Here is a 17,186-nt window from a genome sequence, read left to right as displayed (position 1 = left end):
TGCTGCCAGTTTACAATTCTTATTGCTATAGCTGGCATAGTTGGAAACGCAAAATTTTATCAAGCTGGCTACTAGCTTATAGCCTTAAAAATAGCCAATTCTAATATTCATATAGCAAATCTTGGTGTATAATATATATAAATAAATATAGATATTATTTATACTAAAGGTATTTTCTTGTATTACAAGTATATAAGTCGGAACGGCCCGACTATATCATATAGCTGCCATAGAAACTATCGTTCAATGTAGAGGAAAATGCCAAGCTGCGAATGTAAAACTAAAATTAGGAAACTATAAAGATAATAAGTAAGCTGAATGTAGAAATATATATAAATTATATATTTTTATATATTATTATATTATATTAGTATAATTTTCATGATATACCTCAAATCTGCAGGGCGTGCCTTCATCTTCATTTTCATCTTTATTACTACTGAGATTTACTAAAGCTTTAAAAACATTTTTTAAATAAAAAAATACTATAATTATCTTAATCTCAAATTCTCGCCCCTTCCTAGCCGAAATAAAAAAGTACACGATTCACATGTATACAATTTGCTCCTGCAATGTATACCCCAATACCTTAAAAGAATGTACTTAAAACCCCTATTTGAATACACCAACAAAAAAATCAACAAAAGAAAACTTCTTTAAAATTGTTTATTTAGTTATTTATTTATTAAGTTTATTTTAATAAGCTATAATTCAGAACCTGTGTTTAGATATACACTTTTTTAACTATTTTCCTACTAGAATTTAGTTGTCATTAGCTGGCAACACTGTATTAATTAGTGATTTCGATACTTATCATATAAAAAGTATCGTATATAATCGATAGTTTTATATCGATAATACTCCTCCCCGGCGCAATCGATTCTTCCTTTTTCCCAGCTCTAATTCTCGAATTCCAATTTGAGAATAAGTTTATATTTTTTTGGTCAAAGAAAAGAAAAGAAAGCAGATACTGATTAAAACGCAGAGGCATCCGGGTAAGTGACTCGGAATAATTAAAAACACCAATCATCAGTTTAAATTGTTCAATGCGTAAATCGAACTTGTTTGCCGACTTAAAAATCAATCGCCACGCGTTTTTTTCCACTTGTGTGTGTGTGTGTGTGTGTGTGTGACGAAATTAGCAAATCTTTCTGATGGAAATTCTATTTTTAGGGAAATCCAGGAGTAAGTTAACAGTTTAAAATGCATTTAAGGCCTTTTGCGTCTTTAAAAGTTCTTCACGAAAATTCCAGATGCACACATTCATTCCTTTCTGTTTTGCGCGTGTGTGTTTGTCACAGGTTGTTGTTGCCGACAATTTCTAGAAGCGTATTCGTGTGTGTGTGTGTGAGTGGAGGGGCCCTGAAATAGCTCACCCCCTGCCCCAATACTCCTCCCTTTTCCAAGATTAATAAAAATTTGCTTGGCAACAGAATGGATTTCCCTTTCGCCGGGAAAATGCACTCTTATGCGTACTTTCTAATCTCGCTGGCTGCGTAATTTCCATGTTCGAAACCTTACCTTATCAGAAGTAGTAGACGCAGCATTGAACCACAATCTTACAATTTCAGTTGATAAAAATGTAAATAGAGGTAGTATGTGTGTGTTTTGTAGATCTACATTGATTGTGAAATATGCGATAAGTGTTATTTTACGCATGAAGAAAGGGAAAATTCTTGAACAGAACAAAAACTTTTAGTTTCCGTTTATCTTAGAAATGTATTTATTTTTCTTGTGAACATTTTAATAAAAAAAAAAAAAAACAAAATGTTTCCCCTTTAAATTCCGCGCTCATTCCGGTTAACCGGTCACGTCACAGGTTTGAGTCTTGGCTGAGTCCAGGTGTGTCCAGGTGACTACGACAAATCGTAATCCTAGTTCCCAGTCTGTCTTGCTTCTTTAACAACCACTCGATTATTTTTGGATTGTAACAAGTTTTAGTCTTATTTTTTTACCTATTTCTCGGTTTCCGGTCTTGATCAAGTTAGTTCTTCGGCCTTCTTTCATTCGGTATATGGTATATCAAATACTATTAAGTATTATTCATATCGATATCAATATTTTTTAGTATTTTCCATTCATATAGTAATTAAAGGCTTCCAAAATTATCTTAATGATCATAAAATATAAGGTTAACACGTAAATAGGGATAAATATAGAAAGTAGCAAAAAAGCCAGAAAATCTACAAATATAAAAAATACTCTCTTAAAGTATCGAATATAAAATAATCGATTGCTTTTGGTATCGGTTGAATCGTCAAAACAAAATCGGCTGAGTCGCGAGATATAGCTAAATCGAAAGAGACGAACAACAAGCAAAGTACCGTTTTAGACCCGAACGCGAACGTTTATATATTTGTATGTGTGTGTCTGCATAGAAATAGAAATTTATAGAATTGAACGCGGATTAAATGCTATCCAAAATGTACAAAGTCTAGTTAAAGCGCGATTAAATGAATACAACGCGGAAACAGAGCTAAGATGCGCAGCTGATGGAGAAAAGTCCCAACCACTTTTTAACTGGTGTGTGGGAAAATCGATCGAAAAACTGCAGCGAGAGAGTTCCAATTGTGATACAACTAATAAAATAAAAAAACAAACAGCAGTACAAATTAGTTAACGTAGCTTAAAGAACTAAACGAGCTGCCAGCAATTATACACTTATTCTCAAGTGCAATATCAGAAGCCAAAATTCGCCAATAACTAAAATTCATCTCAACATTCCTGCGCAACACAAAAACAACAAAATGGCTGTAATAACGTAAGTTGCACCAATGTTCACTTTGTAGGCGAAAAAGTCGATAAATTGCAAAAAGGAAAAGCCAAGGCCTTAATCAGATGATTTTTGTTTGTTTGCCAAGCGAAATAATGGAAAATAATGAGAATATACGAGGCATACATACAGAATTCGTTATATACTTACGTTCGTGGAGAAACAATTTACGTGTTTGTTCCACTCTCAGTTCGTTTCACAGCTGTTTGGCTGGTGTGTGGTGTGCATGTTTGTGTGTGTGTGTGTGTGTGTGCGACTGAGAGAGTGGGTTTTGGGGTCCGCTATGGGGCTGTGCTTTTTATGCAAGCAGTACAGTACAACATCATCAACATACATATCTATGCATATTACTTAGCCTTTGTTTGGAAACTTGTTTTATTTTGACTAGAAAATATATTCTGTATTGCTGCCTTCCCCCATTTTGGATACATTTACATATTTGTTTTATTCTCAATTTACGTCAATTGTTTTACTACCTCCCTCCCCCGCCCACTTTGGTTGTTCTCCCCACAATCGTTGAGTGTTTCTCTACCACCGTTCCCCTCCTCACACACACTCAGGCTGCAAACAAAGACTTGCGAGTGTGTTGTGTTCCCATTCGGATTTTGTCTCATATTCACACACATACACACACCAGCCAGCCTGTACGAGTGTGCGTGCGCGGGCTTGAAATTGCGTCAGCCAAAAACTAAATGAAATACAAAGTAAAAATTAAAACTGCTTGATTTTATTTCAATAATCTTTGGTAGACTTCGGAAGCGCAACTGGTTTTTGTTAAACGCACTTGACAAGTGTTGGGAGCATCGGCTTGTTATTGCATTCCGTCTTTGTGCGTTTTTTCCGATGTTTCTCCTTTGGTTGATTTCACCTTCAGCTTTTTTTTTTGTTTTCTGGGTCATATTTGTTGATTTCAATTTGTTGCGCAGCCGTCGAAACTGAAAAAAGCTGCAAACACACACACACTCACATAAAATTGCTTAATTTGTTGATTTTCATATTTTCCCTAGCCTCCAAATAAAGTAAAATAAATACGTGGGTGTTTTCTGCGGCTTCTTCTTCATCACAAAGTCTCTTAGTACCGTTGTTTTATTTATTCCTCTTCACACTTGTTTACATGTAAAAAAAAGGTTCCTCTTTGGTCCCCATTTTCTATTTTCTACCTAACTTTGGCGGCGGATGAGGCATAAGACGAGAAAAGAGAGGGTGGACTGTGTGCGTTTAACCCGTAGGTGGGCATTGTTCTTCTAATCGCCACTTGCTTCTTTAAATAAAAATCTAGCATTTTAAAACTAACACTGACTTAAAGAGACTTTTGTTGTCAATTTCTTTCTAATATCTGTTACATATTTTTGATAATCAGTGAAATTGTAACTGTATAAAATTCAAATATAGATCTCAAAGTAAACAAAAAACGATCTGTTTATATAGCCTTAACACCAGCTGTCATCTATCGGCGGTAGGATGGCGCCTTGGCTCAGAATTCGTCTGCTTTCTACCTGTATACTTGAATTTCAGTCTGCCATGAAATAGCCGTTGTCTGCGAAAAAAAGACGCCAAAGTCCAAAAGTGAAATTCAATGCCCGAAACACTCACTCGAAACCAGGCAGCCACCCAGGAAAAGCACTCAACTGCACCGATTTCAACCCCTCTTCCTGGTAATTTCCTCCTATTTTCAGCTCGTGCCAAGCCATCGACTTTTTGAGTCCCACCCCTTTTTTGGTTTTTGTGTCTAATTTAATTTTATGAAAGGTGACGAAAAATTCCAATATTCCCGAGTGCAGCTGTTCTCGTTCTCCTTTTATATATTTTTTGCACTGCAGCTGCCTTTTCCTCTGGTGGCATTTCTATGGGTTTTGTGGCGATAAGATCGAATTGCTTTATCGAGTCCCGTGTTTACGTCATGGAATGTTACGAAATGTCCTCATCAACACTCTCCTCCGTCCATTGATAACGTAGCGAATCCCCAGCACTATAAGTCATCATTGCTATCCGAGAACCTTGTGTATTATATGCCAATTTGCTGTGGCAGCAACCTGCATTTGATAACATATACCCTGATAAATGCAAAAGCTTGGATACATGTGTATATAAGTTATGAAAAGTTTTTCAAATGAATATTGTTTACTGAAGACTGGAACATTTTAAAGGTTTTATGAATCACAATACTTTTACTTTCTGACTTTAAATCCTGTCTCAAGGGAGTCTGAGTCACTGCATTTCCCTTTTAACCAATTGGAGCCCTTACAACCGTCGCTCTCTTTTCTTTGTTAATTTTTTTGGGACTTTGAACTACGACAGTGTTCCGTGCGATTAGCACACGCTTATCATCCATTTGGGCACGCTCCTCGCCTCGTTTGTTTTTAGTGACTCTGGCTTTCGGTCACGTTCACTTTACGTCAGGAAAATTCTTCTTTAACTGCATTTCCGTTGATAGTGCTTGGAGGGGCTTGAGTGCACTGCCATTATTTGCAGTCACACGATCGTTTGATAATGCAAATCGCCGCCGAAGTCCATTGACAGATAGACGAGACGACTAGTGATAGTGATAGTTCTGACTCTACCTAATTTAGCTCATGAATTTGATACTAGAATAAGGCGAAACGGGCTTGGCAAAGGTCGATCGACTGATTACCAAATGGGCTGTATACCGAGTACAATGCCCGCTGGTCGGGTCCCCTCTCTTTCTCTCTTTCCTGCCATCTATTGTTGTTTCCGCTTAAGGTTTGTTTTCTTTTCCTTGTTTTTTTTTTCTTTCCACAATGCCCCGAGAAACGCCGTATTATCTTTTGTCCGTTTGGGATACCGGGAGATAAAATTCGTCGTATCTTTTGCCAGCACATGCCACTGCAGCGGCAGCAGCTGCTGCGCCTGCGCCTGATCTTTCCATTATAATATTGTTCTGCTCGCTCCACTTGTGTGCTGTGAGCTGCTGCTGGGTCACTATTTAAATTGTGAAACTCAGTCCTGTCAGTGGGGGATGGAATTCATCGCTTTTTTGGGGTTGATCTGGGAATAAGCCACCCCTGTACCCAGAAAGCTGAAAAACTGGCTGGGCAATTTCCATCGTTTCCGTTAATTATAACCCACGGCAAAGTCAAAGTTCCTTACACCTCTTTTCAACACACATGAACAAATCGAAGAGTTCGGGTTCGTTAGGGGTTGACACAACACCTTTCCCGAGGTGGTTCGTTCAGGTTGTTTTCCGTCAGGATATTATAAAGGAAGAAATTGTGTGTGGTGAAGAAAGGAGGGAATATTTCTTGTAAATAACCGACTGTCGTAAGGGTGAAAAATTTCTTTTTGGCGCTAAAAACAGCACTGACTCTAATAACTGGTTTTCTAATGAGAGGTCTTTAAGGGATCTTTGTAGTTATACAGTAAAAACCAGGCTCTAGATTCGAGTTACGCTTAGCAATAGTCGGGAAAATATGTACAGATACATAACTTTCTCTACTTTCGTACAAAAATGCAATACAATAAATGAAAAATATACTAAACGAAAAATAAGTTTTGAGTTTTGTTTTATTGTTAAAGCGAACCAGAACTTGTTCTTTCATCTTTCACCCATTGGAAGCCTGGCTCCAGTCACGTTTCCATTTCTTCCATTAAAGCTGGTCTTCTCCGCTCTTTCTTTCTCCCGATCTTTAGCGATCTCTCTCCTGCACGCAGTCTCTTTCTTTCTGTCTCTTTGCCTGTCATTTGTTGACCTTCAGCGCCGACGAAAATCAGTCGATGACGATGATAAATGAACAAACCGTTCGTCGATTGTCGATCGGTTGGTTGTTCGAAAAAAAATATTAAAAGACAAAGCGTATAAAATTAAAAGCAATTGCTCTTTCTCTCTTTCTTTCTCCGCCTTTCTGTCTGCGTAAAAATCATATGTTGTCTAGGGAAAACATTTAGCTTTTAGTGGCACTCTTTGTTTACGATGCGGATGGACTCACTTTCGTTTTGGAAACGCATTTTGGCTTATGTTTTTTGGCTTTGCCACACCTCAAACCTAAACTTTCAATTGCAGTGGAGGAATTTACTTGAGCGATGTTACCTACTTAAAGACAAAGAGAAGCTACGAAAATATTTCACACCTGTCTCGACCACGCCCCGCCGTCCGCCGCCCCCTTCTTTTCTGTTACGAAAATAGGCAAAAAGTGAAATTTTTTGTGTTATTTTTTACAGTAAAAATATGGCTATAGCTCTTGGCACACACAGATACAACTGTGTGTGTGTGCGTACGTGCTTTGCGTCAGCAGAGAGCGAGCGCGCGCCAAAAAAGAAAAACAACACAACGACTCAAATCAACAACTAAAAACAACTCGACAACTGAAAACAACAACAGTTTCGAATACGAAACAATTCAGTTGAGAAATTCCGCAGCTATTTATGCGCTTTTGTATGTGTTTACATACACGAAATGATTTAAGACCATTATATATCCATCTCCAACTGCAGTCGAGCAGAAAACCTTGGCTAAGATCAAAAGTGCGATAACATTTTTGTCTAGCTACAAGTTTTTTTCGGGCTTTACTTTACTTTCTTAGTTTTTGGTGAACTGCTTCCGCTATAATTATAGCCACCTTTGTTCTGCTTTCGGTACGCCCAGAAAACCGTATAACAATCTGTTATTGTTCCGAAACAGAGAAAAACAATAATCAGATGTTCCGTCTCTATCATCTAATCTTACATATTGGTCAAACCCACTTGATAACAACAAAATCTTTGTGAGATAAGGCTCACAAAATACAGGGCACTTCTGATTAAATATGAACTTATCTTCCAATCCAATCTTAGGAGCAGATTATAGACAGATCCTGGAGGAAATTCTAAAGGAATATCTTTAATATCCCTCTTCTATAACATTTTATAAGTAAATAATTCAACATTTATTTCTCTCCGTGCACAGAGACGCTTTCAACATATTATTCTCATTGTTATGCCTTTGGTCATTGTGTTTATGGTCTTCAGCGGAGCGTAAAAGTTGAACTTTAACCGAACTCGCTCCGTGGCCTCACCGTTATCACTGTTTTTCGGAAGCATAAGCTTTTTCCTACTTTAATTTCAAGCGCTTTAAGCTGCGATCTCTTGTACCTTATTTCATGCTTACTCAGCAGCTTTGGAGTCTTTTTGGCTATATCCCCCCGCCGCCGCCTGTCTGTCCCTCGAAACTCGTTTGTGGTGGGCGGCGGGCGACCTTGAATTGCTGCGGGCCCAAAAGCTAGTTTCGATTGGTTATTGTTATTAGTTGTTTTGATCACTGGCTTTATAAATAGAATAACCACAAGAAACGGAAGTCTTCTGGCTGACAAAGACTGCTTGAATACTTCTGGGGGAATATTTAGTAATATCACCCAGTGCGTCACATAAATGGCCCCGCATCTGATCTGATTCACATATTGAAAGATGATTCAGGGCGCGGTCGGAATGTTTCTTTGACCTGATTATGGTAGAAAAAAAAGTAAAGATTCGGAGTCATCAAAATGGGGCTTTACTTTCAACCTTTAAATGTGGAAATAACCAAGAAAAACAGAGGAATTTCGTAGTATTTAAAAGCTTTAAATGCTAATACTTGATGATCACTTAAATTTTGAGTTAAGCAACCATTTAAATGAAGCTTCCTATGGCTTTATATTTAAGGAAGTTCTATAAATGGACCTTGCACTGCATTTTGGTGTTTCTCAACTCATTTGCGATGATATTCACTTGGTGCTTTAGCGTAGTTGCTTTCAGGTGCTGTTTGTTTTGCTAATAAGCAGCCTTGTTTGTATCTAGTTGGCCATGAAGCAGGTTAAACGCTTTAAATTGCCCCTCAACTGGGGTTATTTTCGTATGCAGATTGAGGATGACTACGATGACTTTGAAGGCATAATGAGTAAATCTGCGGCATGCTCTTCGATTCCTTGAACTCTTAACTAAATCTACAATTTGATTTCTTTGTGGTAGCATCTAAAAATAGTATCCTCCCGATCCCTCATCACTGTCAGCTACTTGGAATCCTCAGGCACCACCACCATCTGGAGGCAATTGTCTGGGCTTTATTTACGCCTTGTTGCCATTTCCTAGTTCCTCTTCGAGTGCCTCTGTTAATGTTTGCTTAGTTTATGTCATCTATCACGTATTTGTTTACACGATCTGAAGTTTCTGTTTTGGTTATTCCGCAAGAGAAGGAGAAAGCCAGCGTCTTTAATCTGCTCTCCCACCGCTCTTCAGTGGCCTGGGTTTTCTTCTGTTTCGTTCAAATTATAAAACTAGCACAAGCGTCCGTTTGCTCAAGTGTTTATATGTAGATTTGTGCTTTTCATTTGCTCAAGTTTTATTAATCGGGAACACACACACACAACTTTGTTGTGGAGGAAGTGTGAACAGATATGGAGTACTATAGAGGGGCGTTGTTTACCCCTTTAAAGATTGTTTGCTATTTGTTGGGGAGGGAAAAATGCATTAAAACTGTAAGTTTTAACTTGTGAGGCATAGTATTTGGTCATATCCACACATCAGTTAATAGAGTACTATTCTTTACAATATTCTCTTTTTATTACTCTTTGGTACGATGAATATATATATCGAATGCCTTGATTTTGCGAGGTCACTCAACAATATCATGACCTGTAAAACGTTTTCTGTTGGATTAATGTATAATTAACATACAAAATATGTTCGCTGTACAATTCTTTTGATCTTTCTCGATGCCCGAACATATTTCTTGATCTATTTACGTGGTTTACCTTGAGGCACCACATCGATTCCCCTCCGCTTGTAACCTTGTGTGTCTGTCCGCGCGATTTGAATTCAAATGTGTCACACGCCGTCGTCTAAAGGTCGATTACTGCTCAAAATAAAATATATATTCTCCAATGTCGATTTTATCCCAGTGTATGCTGTTGTACAGGTTTGGGGCGTATGTTTTTAGCTCAGCAAACAAAGTTCGTTAAACGCATTGACCACGAATTATTTCGAAAGGAAAGCAAATACAAAAACAGGGCGGAGTGCAATGCACTTGCACATAATTACTGAATTAATTTGCATGCCACTCATTCCATTGACTCCATTTTGAAACACTGTAATAATATTTTAATTTCACCAAACCCTTTGCAGCTCGTAAGTTTTACATTTGAATTAAGCACAAGGCGAGATTCAAAAGCTATACACTTAGCTATAATACACAAAATTAGCTTAGCGCATGAGTTTATTATCGTGAAAAGCACTGAGCGAGCACATAATAAACCGCACTGTTTAGCGCTTTGCACAGAAATTCATTTGGTTTTCCGAATTTCTGAATATATATTTTTAATTAAATATTCGAGCGAGTGACTACTGCAAGATCAGAGTACGCCAGACAAGCCATAACCAATAACGACTGATAGCTAAAGCCTTGAGAAGTCCTCTTTGGAAGCGTTGCTATCGTTGATCTTGTCCCTTGGTACACTGCAAGCATTAAGTTCTCGTCTCTTAACCATTGTCGAGGGTTCGTTTTGTTTGTTTGCTGTTTGCAAATCGTTGAAAAGAATTGCATTAAGGTCACTGAACTGTTGGTGGTATTTCGAATTGCAACCGGCCAGGGAGTCTGACTGACAAGGATCCCTGAGTTCTGCGACCAGTGTGTGCATAACAAGTAGCAAACAGATTCGTTTTATTTTCGGTGGCACTTTTGTCGAGGAAAGAGAAAGTGTTTTCCCCCATAAAGTGCAAGGTGTTTTCCCTGTAATTAACCAGCACAGATCTTGAGCTGTAGATTGAGAGTTTCCCCGTCGAGACTCGCTGATATCGGCCGCAAAGGCAAGTCTCTGAGATCTGTGTGTTAGCTGAAAATAAAATCAAACAATTTGGCGCTAGGATAGCGAGAACGAAAGGCTGAATTCTGCTCCTTTCCACTTCTCCTCCCAGCGAGAGTTATCTTGGCCTAGTTTTTCACTATTTCTTGCAATTTCCCGACACTTTTTGCAACTCTTGAGTTAACGAAAGTGTTGTGTCTAAAAAAACCTATTTCCAATTTGCAACCAAAATATAAAAATACAACAGGTACTAGGCCAGCCCTCACAATGTCTGTCCCTGTACGCTACTCTGCTGCCGCCGACGAATACGCCGCCGAAGTTGATTGTGAGTTGGAGTTGGAGTTGGAGAGCTCTCTGCATCAGCAACAGCAACAGTTGCAGCTGCAACAGCAATACGCGGAGCAGTACCAGTACCAGTACCAGTACCAGCAATACCACCACCAACGGGAGCAGGATATCGCCTACTATTGCCACTTGCAGGCGGCGCGGCAGCAGGAGCAGTTGATGCAGCAGAGGACATCGATGTCGTCGTCGGTTATGCCAGGACTCGACTTGCCGCACCAGGACCACCAGCAGAACGCCACCAACAACAACGGACTCGGACACGGACAACTACTCCACCACCACGCCATGGACGCCAACAGCATCAATGCCATTCTGGTCGATGACGAGCAGCCCTCGACTTCGGCCCAGGCGGCTGCCGCTGCTGCTGCTGCTTCCCTATCTGGAGCTGGAGTATCCGGTGTTGCTCCTACAACTGGTGGTCCCAATGGTGGCGGCAAGCTGCTGACCAACGGCATTAACCACAATGCAGAGATGCCAACTGATTGGATGAGGATTGCGGACGAGGGCCGGTATGGGACACCGGGTGCTGCTGGCTTGGAGTATCAAAAGTACGATCAACAACAACAACAACAACTCGAGGATCTGGAGGACGAGGTGGCAGGTGCCGTCGGAGGCGTTGCCAACAACAACAACAATGAGCCATCGCCATCGAAGAAACTGGAGGATGAACTGCACGCCCTCACCTCGGACGAGCTGTACGAGACGCTCAAGGAGTACGATGCCCTGCAGGACAAGTTCCACACAGTGCTGCTGCTGCCCAAGGAGTCGAGGGTGAGTTTACTGCCTAAATCTAATCAAATGATGATACTTCCATGCACCACTCTGAAAATAATACCCGTGCAGATTATGGATTTTCTGAATTAAATTTGATTTTTGCTTGAATCAGAGCCTTCCCACCATCCCTTGGCCTAGCTCTTGACTAACCTCGTTTTCTTTCTTTCTCCCGTAGCGCGAAGTGACCGCCGGTGGACGAGATGGCTCCGCCTATGTGCTGCGTTGCCTGAAGATGTGGTATGAGCTGCCCTCCGACGTCCTGTTCTCGGCCATGAGCCTGGTGGACCGTTTTCTGGATCGCATGGCCGTCAAGCCCAAGCACATGGCCTGCATGAGCGTTGCCTCGTTCCATTTGGCCATCAAGCAGTTGGACCTGAAGCCCATACCCGCCGAGGATCTGGTTACAATATCTCAGGTGGGTTTTCCCTCTCCCTATCTCTGCGTAGTAGTTTCGTGTATTTACTGTTCTTCTACTTCCTTAGTGTGGTTGTACCGCTGGCGATTTGGAACGGATGGCCGGGGTGATTGCCAACAAGCTGGGCGTCCAGATGGGCCATGCACCGATCACATCCGTGAGCTACCTGCGCATCTACTACGCCCTCTTCCGCAATTTGGCCAAGGAGATTGGCGGTGACTTCTTCAAGTTCTACCAGCAGCTGATCAAGCTGGAGGAGCTGGAGAATCGCCTGGAGATTTTGCTGTGCGACGTGAAGACCACCGTGATTACACCCTCGACCCTGGCCCTGGTGCTCATCTGCCTGCATCTGGATTTCCACATCAAGGAGTCGTACACGCGCGGTAGTCCGGAGCTGAAGCATGTCTTTGAGTACATTCTCTTCCTGCAGCAGTACATGAGGGTAAGTTCTAGAGAGAGTCTCTCCAGGAGGATTGCTTCTAAGCTAATGTGTGGTTCCCTTGACAGATTCCCGATCGCGTTTTCACCTGCGGCTTTAGCATTGTTTCGGGCATTCTGTCCCACTACAACGGGCAGAACAAGGCGCCCTACAAGCAGCGGCTTGTCTGGAAGTTGTCCAGTCGCACGCTGCGCGTCCTGCGCCCGATCAATCGATTCTCCTCCGACCTGCCCACCATTGAGGAAGGCATCTCCAATGCCCTCGACGATGGCCTGCGTTCGAGGTGAGTTTTCGTGAAATTTCCTTTTTACATTTAAGTTTTCTAAAGTCTACTGATAGATTGGGGATAGAAATGTAGAAAAACAAAGGTCTGTGGGGATATGAAAGCTATATAATAACAGTTAAGAGAAATATAAATAGTCTATAACAATTCTTTAAATTCCCTATGAAAGCTTGCGGATCTCTGGATCTCTTGCTTTATTTTTAGTGACTTTCGTAGGTATATGTATAATCTGGGTATGTAAGGCAAATGTGTCGATGACGATCTGAACGTTTTTTGGCGTAAACAAGTTTCTAGAATATTAGCGATTCCATTATCAGCGGCAGCAGCAGCAACAACACAATTGTCATGAGACTGGCTGGCTCGCCCACTTTTCGTCGCTGCCGCCGCCTTCCCCTTCATCGCCCATAAAAAATAAAACGGCTATATGTGTGTGTTTGTGTTTTATATACCTATTTGTTATTTATTTTCGCTGCCCTTGTTTTTGCCTGCCTTTTCGGAAACAATCTTATCGTTCGCACGCACATAGACCGCTGCGAGGGTTGCGACAGGAATATACCTAACATATATACATATATATCCGCTAGGTATTGTATTTGTTCATTATAGGAGACTTGGCTATATCTATAGGTACACCTACCCATCACACAGCTGTTGGCCGTCCTTGAATTCTCACATTGAACTTAGACTGCTGCAGAATGTCCAATGACATTGAAATTAATTTCTATTTTCATGTTTGTTTTCTAGCTTTCTTTTTCCCTTGTACTTAGGTGCTATCTTATCGCTATTATCGCAGTTCTTGTGGTTTAGTCATAAAAACTGTAGAGAGTTCAATGCACCATTTGGCGGAGTTGCACCTGAGCAAAGGTTCCATTTCTTTCTTTTTTTTATCAGCTGATTTTTAAGCTTTTTGCTAATTACGAGTGGTTTTTCGGGGGACCTTCAACTTGAACTTGTTTAATTGATTGCATGCCTGGAAGATTAATGCCAGTCAAGGTTGCTAACAGGTTGCACAACAGGTTGAATAACATGAAATTGCAATAGCAGGGTATTAGGGGAAATTTCGTAACAGATTTCTATAGTTTTTACAAACTACCAAAGGAGCATAGGTATTCTGTTAATAATTAGATAATAAAAAACTTGTAGGTAATACTGAAATTTAAGTGAATGGAAAACTTAAACTTAAAAACTAACTGCTTACTTTACACATGATTTCTCCCTTGCAGGACCGAGAGTATTAGCTCCGAGGAGGAAGAGGACTGGCCCACTTCACCCATAATTCCAATTTTCGAACAATGTTAGTATCCAGCGGTCAGCCAGCCAGCCAGCAGCAATATAAGCAGCAGCAGCAGCAGCAGGGACCACAGCTGGAACTGGAGCAGCGGACAAAAAGGAACCAACAACCAGAAGGCCGCGCGGCACACAACAAAAGATCCTGCGGTCGCCCGTCATCCATCCTCCAGGAGAGTCAACACATATCCCTGGAAAACAAGACACGAGCATTAGAAGCAGCAGAAGGAGGATGATGGTGATGGGTGGCAGGACTTGCAGGATGAGATCGACATCATCATCGAGTGTCCGTGCGAGCGGCGATCCGTGTGCTCGTGTAGAGTAGGTAGCAGTGTATGTGTGTGTGTATATTTTGCTAAAGTGCATCATAATTATTTTGGCATACGTGTACACGTACGTGTATTAGCGCTGGTTCTAACATTTAAGAAACATTTGAAATGCGGATGAGGTCCGCTTTCGCCGCGTTTTGTGAGGAAAGGTGACCACGGCAAGTGGCGCCCGCAATTTTTTTCGATTTATTTTTGCGGCAGACAAAAAAATACGTGAAAAAAACCAACAAAAGCTACCAAGAGAGCATCAAAAAAATATAAAAACAAGAAAATAATGCTGCGGACCATCATACAAAAGATTGATGCCGTTCCGGATCATATTATTCGAGATCAGTGAGAGAGAGAACACGATTTATGAATTGCGAACCCACAAAAACCTATAATCACATCTGGAAAGGGACAGCAATTTTTTGCGTGAGAGACCGTAAAAAAAACCACTAAAAACCTTCGAAAAAGCAAAAAAGAAAATTAATTTTCCATAGAGACAAAAAACCCAATTAGTTTTGTAAATTCTTTATGTTCTCCATGTTTGTTCCACTCTTATATCAGTTATGTATATCCCCGTAAGAAAAAAGCGTCAAGAAAAAATCATAAAAATCTATAAAAAAAAAAAGTACAAAAACTCTATAGATGTATAGACCGAGCCTAAAAGATAAGCTGAACCAATCAAGCCACAAAAACAAGGTCAGATCACATTAATCAGTAATTTTAGCCGCGCTCAAAAAAAGAAAAATCCCAAAAAAGCAACAAAAACAACATAGAAAAAGTAATAACTATATAATTCGCCGCCTATATTGACTAAGAACTCTTAACAATAATAATAACATTAAACATTAAACGATAGCATGATGATGAAAACCACAATATTGTAGTGTGTGTGTCTAGTAGATTTTTCTCTGTATAACAAAAACTTGAAATGAAAAACATCAAAACAAAAAGCGAACTCAATTTCCGCCCCAAAAACAGTACATTTTGTTATTAATTATTTACATAAAATCAATCATCCATTGGAAGGCATTGAGATTTAGTTCGTTCCAAGATGAGTGATTTTTTTTTATAATTATACTATACCTTCTTTACCCATTCTTCTCTTTTTTGTTAAATAATATTATGCTCTATTTATTAAAACAAAAGATATTGTAAAAACGAAATTCATTCTTATGTTGTACCAACTAAAACCTAAGTTTAAACAACCAGCGTTGAGACAAAAAAACAACCAAAACAATATGAAAACTCCAATTGAAGCGCGGCAGCTTTTTGCTCCGAAATTATGATGCAACATTTAGCAAGATGTACGAAGTTAAACATAGAGTTTGTGTGAGAGGGGAAAGCATAGCAGGAGAACTTACGCAGAGCATAATCACAATTAAAATTTGACAAGATTCTATTCACTTTTTTTCAAAAACTAAACCAAACCAGTTGCTGACGATCAGAATGTGCAAACAGAAACGATCTTTTGTCTGTAAATTTGAATAAAAATGCGCTTGCCAGCCTCTCCATGGCGCTGGCATGCAGTTTTTCAATGAATATTTACAACAAACCTAGCCTGTTTTATTTATTTATTTATTGTTTGTGTTGTGTGTGCAGTTTGCAGTCCAGTCCAGTCAAGTCCACTCCAATGGCAGCCGCTGACTCCTCTCGAACGAAATGTGAGTACCAACCACAGTTTCCATACTCCCCAGATCCCAGATCCCCAAAACCTGTGCACACGGACAAATGTAAATAAATAAAACCCAGCAAGGGCAGGGACTTTGCTGTAAATATTCATATATACGCATCACTTGATCTTCAACCGCAGAAAAAATTATTGTGCAATAGCTTTTTTTGTATCCTTTTAGAACGCCAATAACTTTGTAAACACGGCGAGTCGAACGCATAAGTAATTAACAACTAATATTTAAGCGATAGAGATCAATGTGTTCAATTGCCTGGCAGAGAGACAAAACCTAGGAAAAGAGAAGATAAAGAATTTTTAAGCTTAGTCTAACCTTTTAGTAAGAGCCAATTGACAAATAAGCGAGAGGTGAAACGGAAGCGGAAGCGGAAGTGCGGCCACGGCAACGGAAGTCTAGAACTAAGTTTTTCTACAAAATGCCCGTCGACTGCCACTACTGAGATGAGATTTCATAATTTTTAAAAACTAGCAAATTTTACATTGTATTTAGCGACGAGTTAGTTAAATATTTGCAATGAACACATCAAACCAATCTCAATTAATGTATAAATATATATAATTTTACCCTTAACATTTTGTCGCCAAGTTTCAAGCTTCATTTTTACCATACCATTGGTTTAGGGTTTTTTATCTATTAGTAATTTAGTCAAAAAATCGAAATGAATTCATTCTGTACATTATTCATTTTAATTTATTCGAAATTACCAGAACCTGTAATTAGATTATACATTAGGCGTCCAACAAGAATCATTCTTTAGTAAAATAATGGATCATTGTGTAAGAGAAGAGGAGAGCAACAAAAGTTGTTAGAATGCAACTAAAACTCGTGATTTAAATCATTGTACACACATTACAACAAAATAAATGGAAAAAAGTATTATTAAATGGTAAATGAAAATTTGTTTCTGTTATATGGGCTGGGCATGATTAAGATCAATCAAGTCATGGAATTATTTCAAATACATTTAATGGATTATATGTGTTGTTAAATTTGTAATGGGAATTCGCTTGGGAAAGTTTCCGTTATTATCGAAATAAACACTGTTCGCTTTCCAAGAGATATAAATACAGGATCCTTGATCATAACTATGTGAGCCTTT

General features: G+C 39.6%; 1 protein-coding gene, 3 long non-coding RNA genes and 1 other non-coding gene across 7 annotated transcripts in view; 3 read left to right on the top strand and 2 right to left on the bottom strand.

Moving 5' to 3' along the window:
• LOC147642537 (uncharacterized) overlaps positions 1-17,186 on the top strand; it is a 216,145-nt gene that overhangs the window by 177,296 nt on the left and 21,663 nt on the right. The gene's annotated exons all lie outside the window — the stretch shown is intronic.
• CycG (cyclin G) lies at positions 836-16,978 on the top strand. Of its 3 annotated transcripts, none has more exons than XM_020956228.2 (6): positions 836-995; positions 10,787-11,655; positions 11,834-12,073; positions 12,141-12,515; positions 12,581-12,795; positions 14,019-16,978. In XM_020956228.2, exons 2-6 carry the CDS (start codon positions 10,807-10,809, stop codon positions 14,092-14,094), a joined length of 1,755 nt encoding a protein of 584 aa, XP_020811887.2. In that variant the 5' UTR covers positions 836-995; positions 10,787-10,806; the 3' UTR covers positions 14,095-16,978. The 3 variants fall into 3 exon arrangements, with proteins under 3 accessions (XP_020811887.2, XP_086696185.1, XP_020811888.2); XM_086840059.1 differs by having other exon boundaries at positions 852-995; positions 9,863-11,655; XM_020956229.2 differs by lacking the exon at positions 836-995 and adding an exon at positions 1,112-2,761.
• On the bottom strand, positions 3,491-4,806 carry LOC147642543 (uncharacterized). Its single transcript, XR_015273270.1, has 2 exons — positions 4,671-4,806; positions 3,491-3,718 (listed from the first exon to the last, which is right to left on the bottom strand). It is a non-coding gene; the product is annotated as an uncharacterized LOC147642543 (long non-coding RNA).
• Positions 4,074-4,589, bottom strand: LOC147642544 (uncharacterized). Its single transcript, XR_015273267.1, has 2 exons — positions 4,367-4,589; positions 4,074-4,310 (listed from the first exon to the last, which is right to left on the bottom strand). It is a non-coding gene; the product is annotated as an uncharacterized LOC147642544 (long non-coding RNA).
• On the top strand, positions 11,673-11,749 carry LOC147642542 (small nucleolar RNA Me18S-Gm1358). Its single transcript, XR_015273489.1, has one exon. It is a non-coding gene; the product is annotated as a small nucleolar RNA Me18S-Gm1358 (small nucleolar RNA).

The sequence above is a fragment of the Drosophila serrata genome, unplaced genomic scaffold (genome assembly GCF_035046125.1).
Source record: "Drosophila serrata isolate PLE 108 unplaced genomic scaffold, ASM3504612v1 contig_382, whole genome shotgun sequence".
Taxonomy (NCBI): domain Eukaryota; kingdom Metazoa; phylum Arthropoda; class Insecta; order Diptera; family Drosophilidae; genus Drosophila; species Drosophila serrata.
Note: the sequence above shows the minus strand (reverse complement) of the source record. Positions and strands in the feature narration are given on the sequence as shown.

What these genes read in the sequence shown, in the direction of transcription:
- CycG (XM_020956228.2), top strand. Translation starts at nt 10,807, where the DNA reads ATGTCTGTCCCTGTACGCTACTCTGCTGCCGCCGACGAATACGCCGCC. An exon ending in ATCTGGTTACAATATCTCAG is followed by an intron (nt 12,074 to 12,140) that starts GTGGGTTTTCCC and finishes CTACTTCCTTAG; the next exon opens with TGTGGTTGTACCGCTGGCGA. An exon ending in GACGATGGCCTGCGTTCGAG is followed by an intron (nt 12,796 to 14,018) that starts GTGAGTTTTCGT and finishes TCTCCCTTGCAG; the next exon opens with GACCGAGAGTATTAGCTCCG.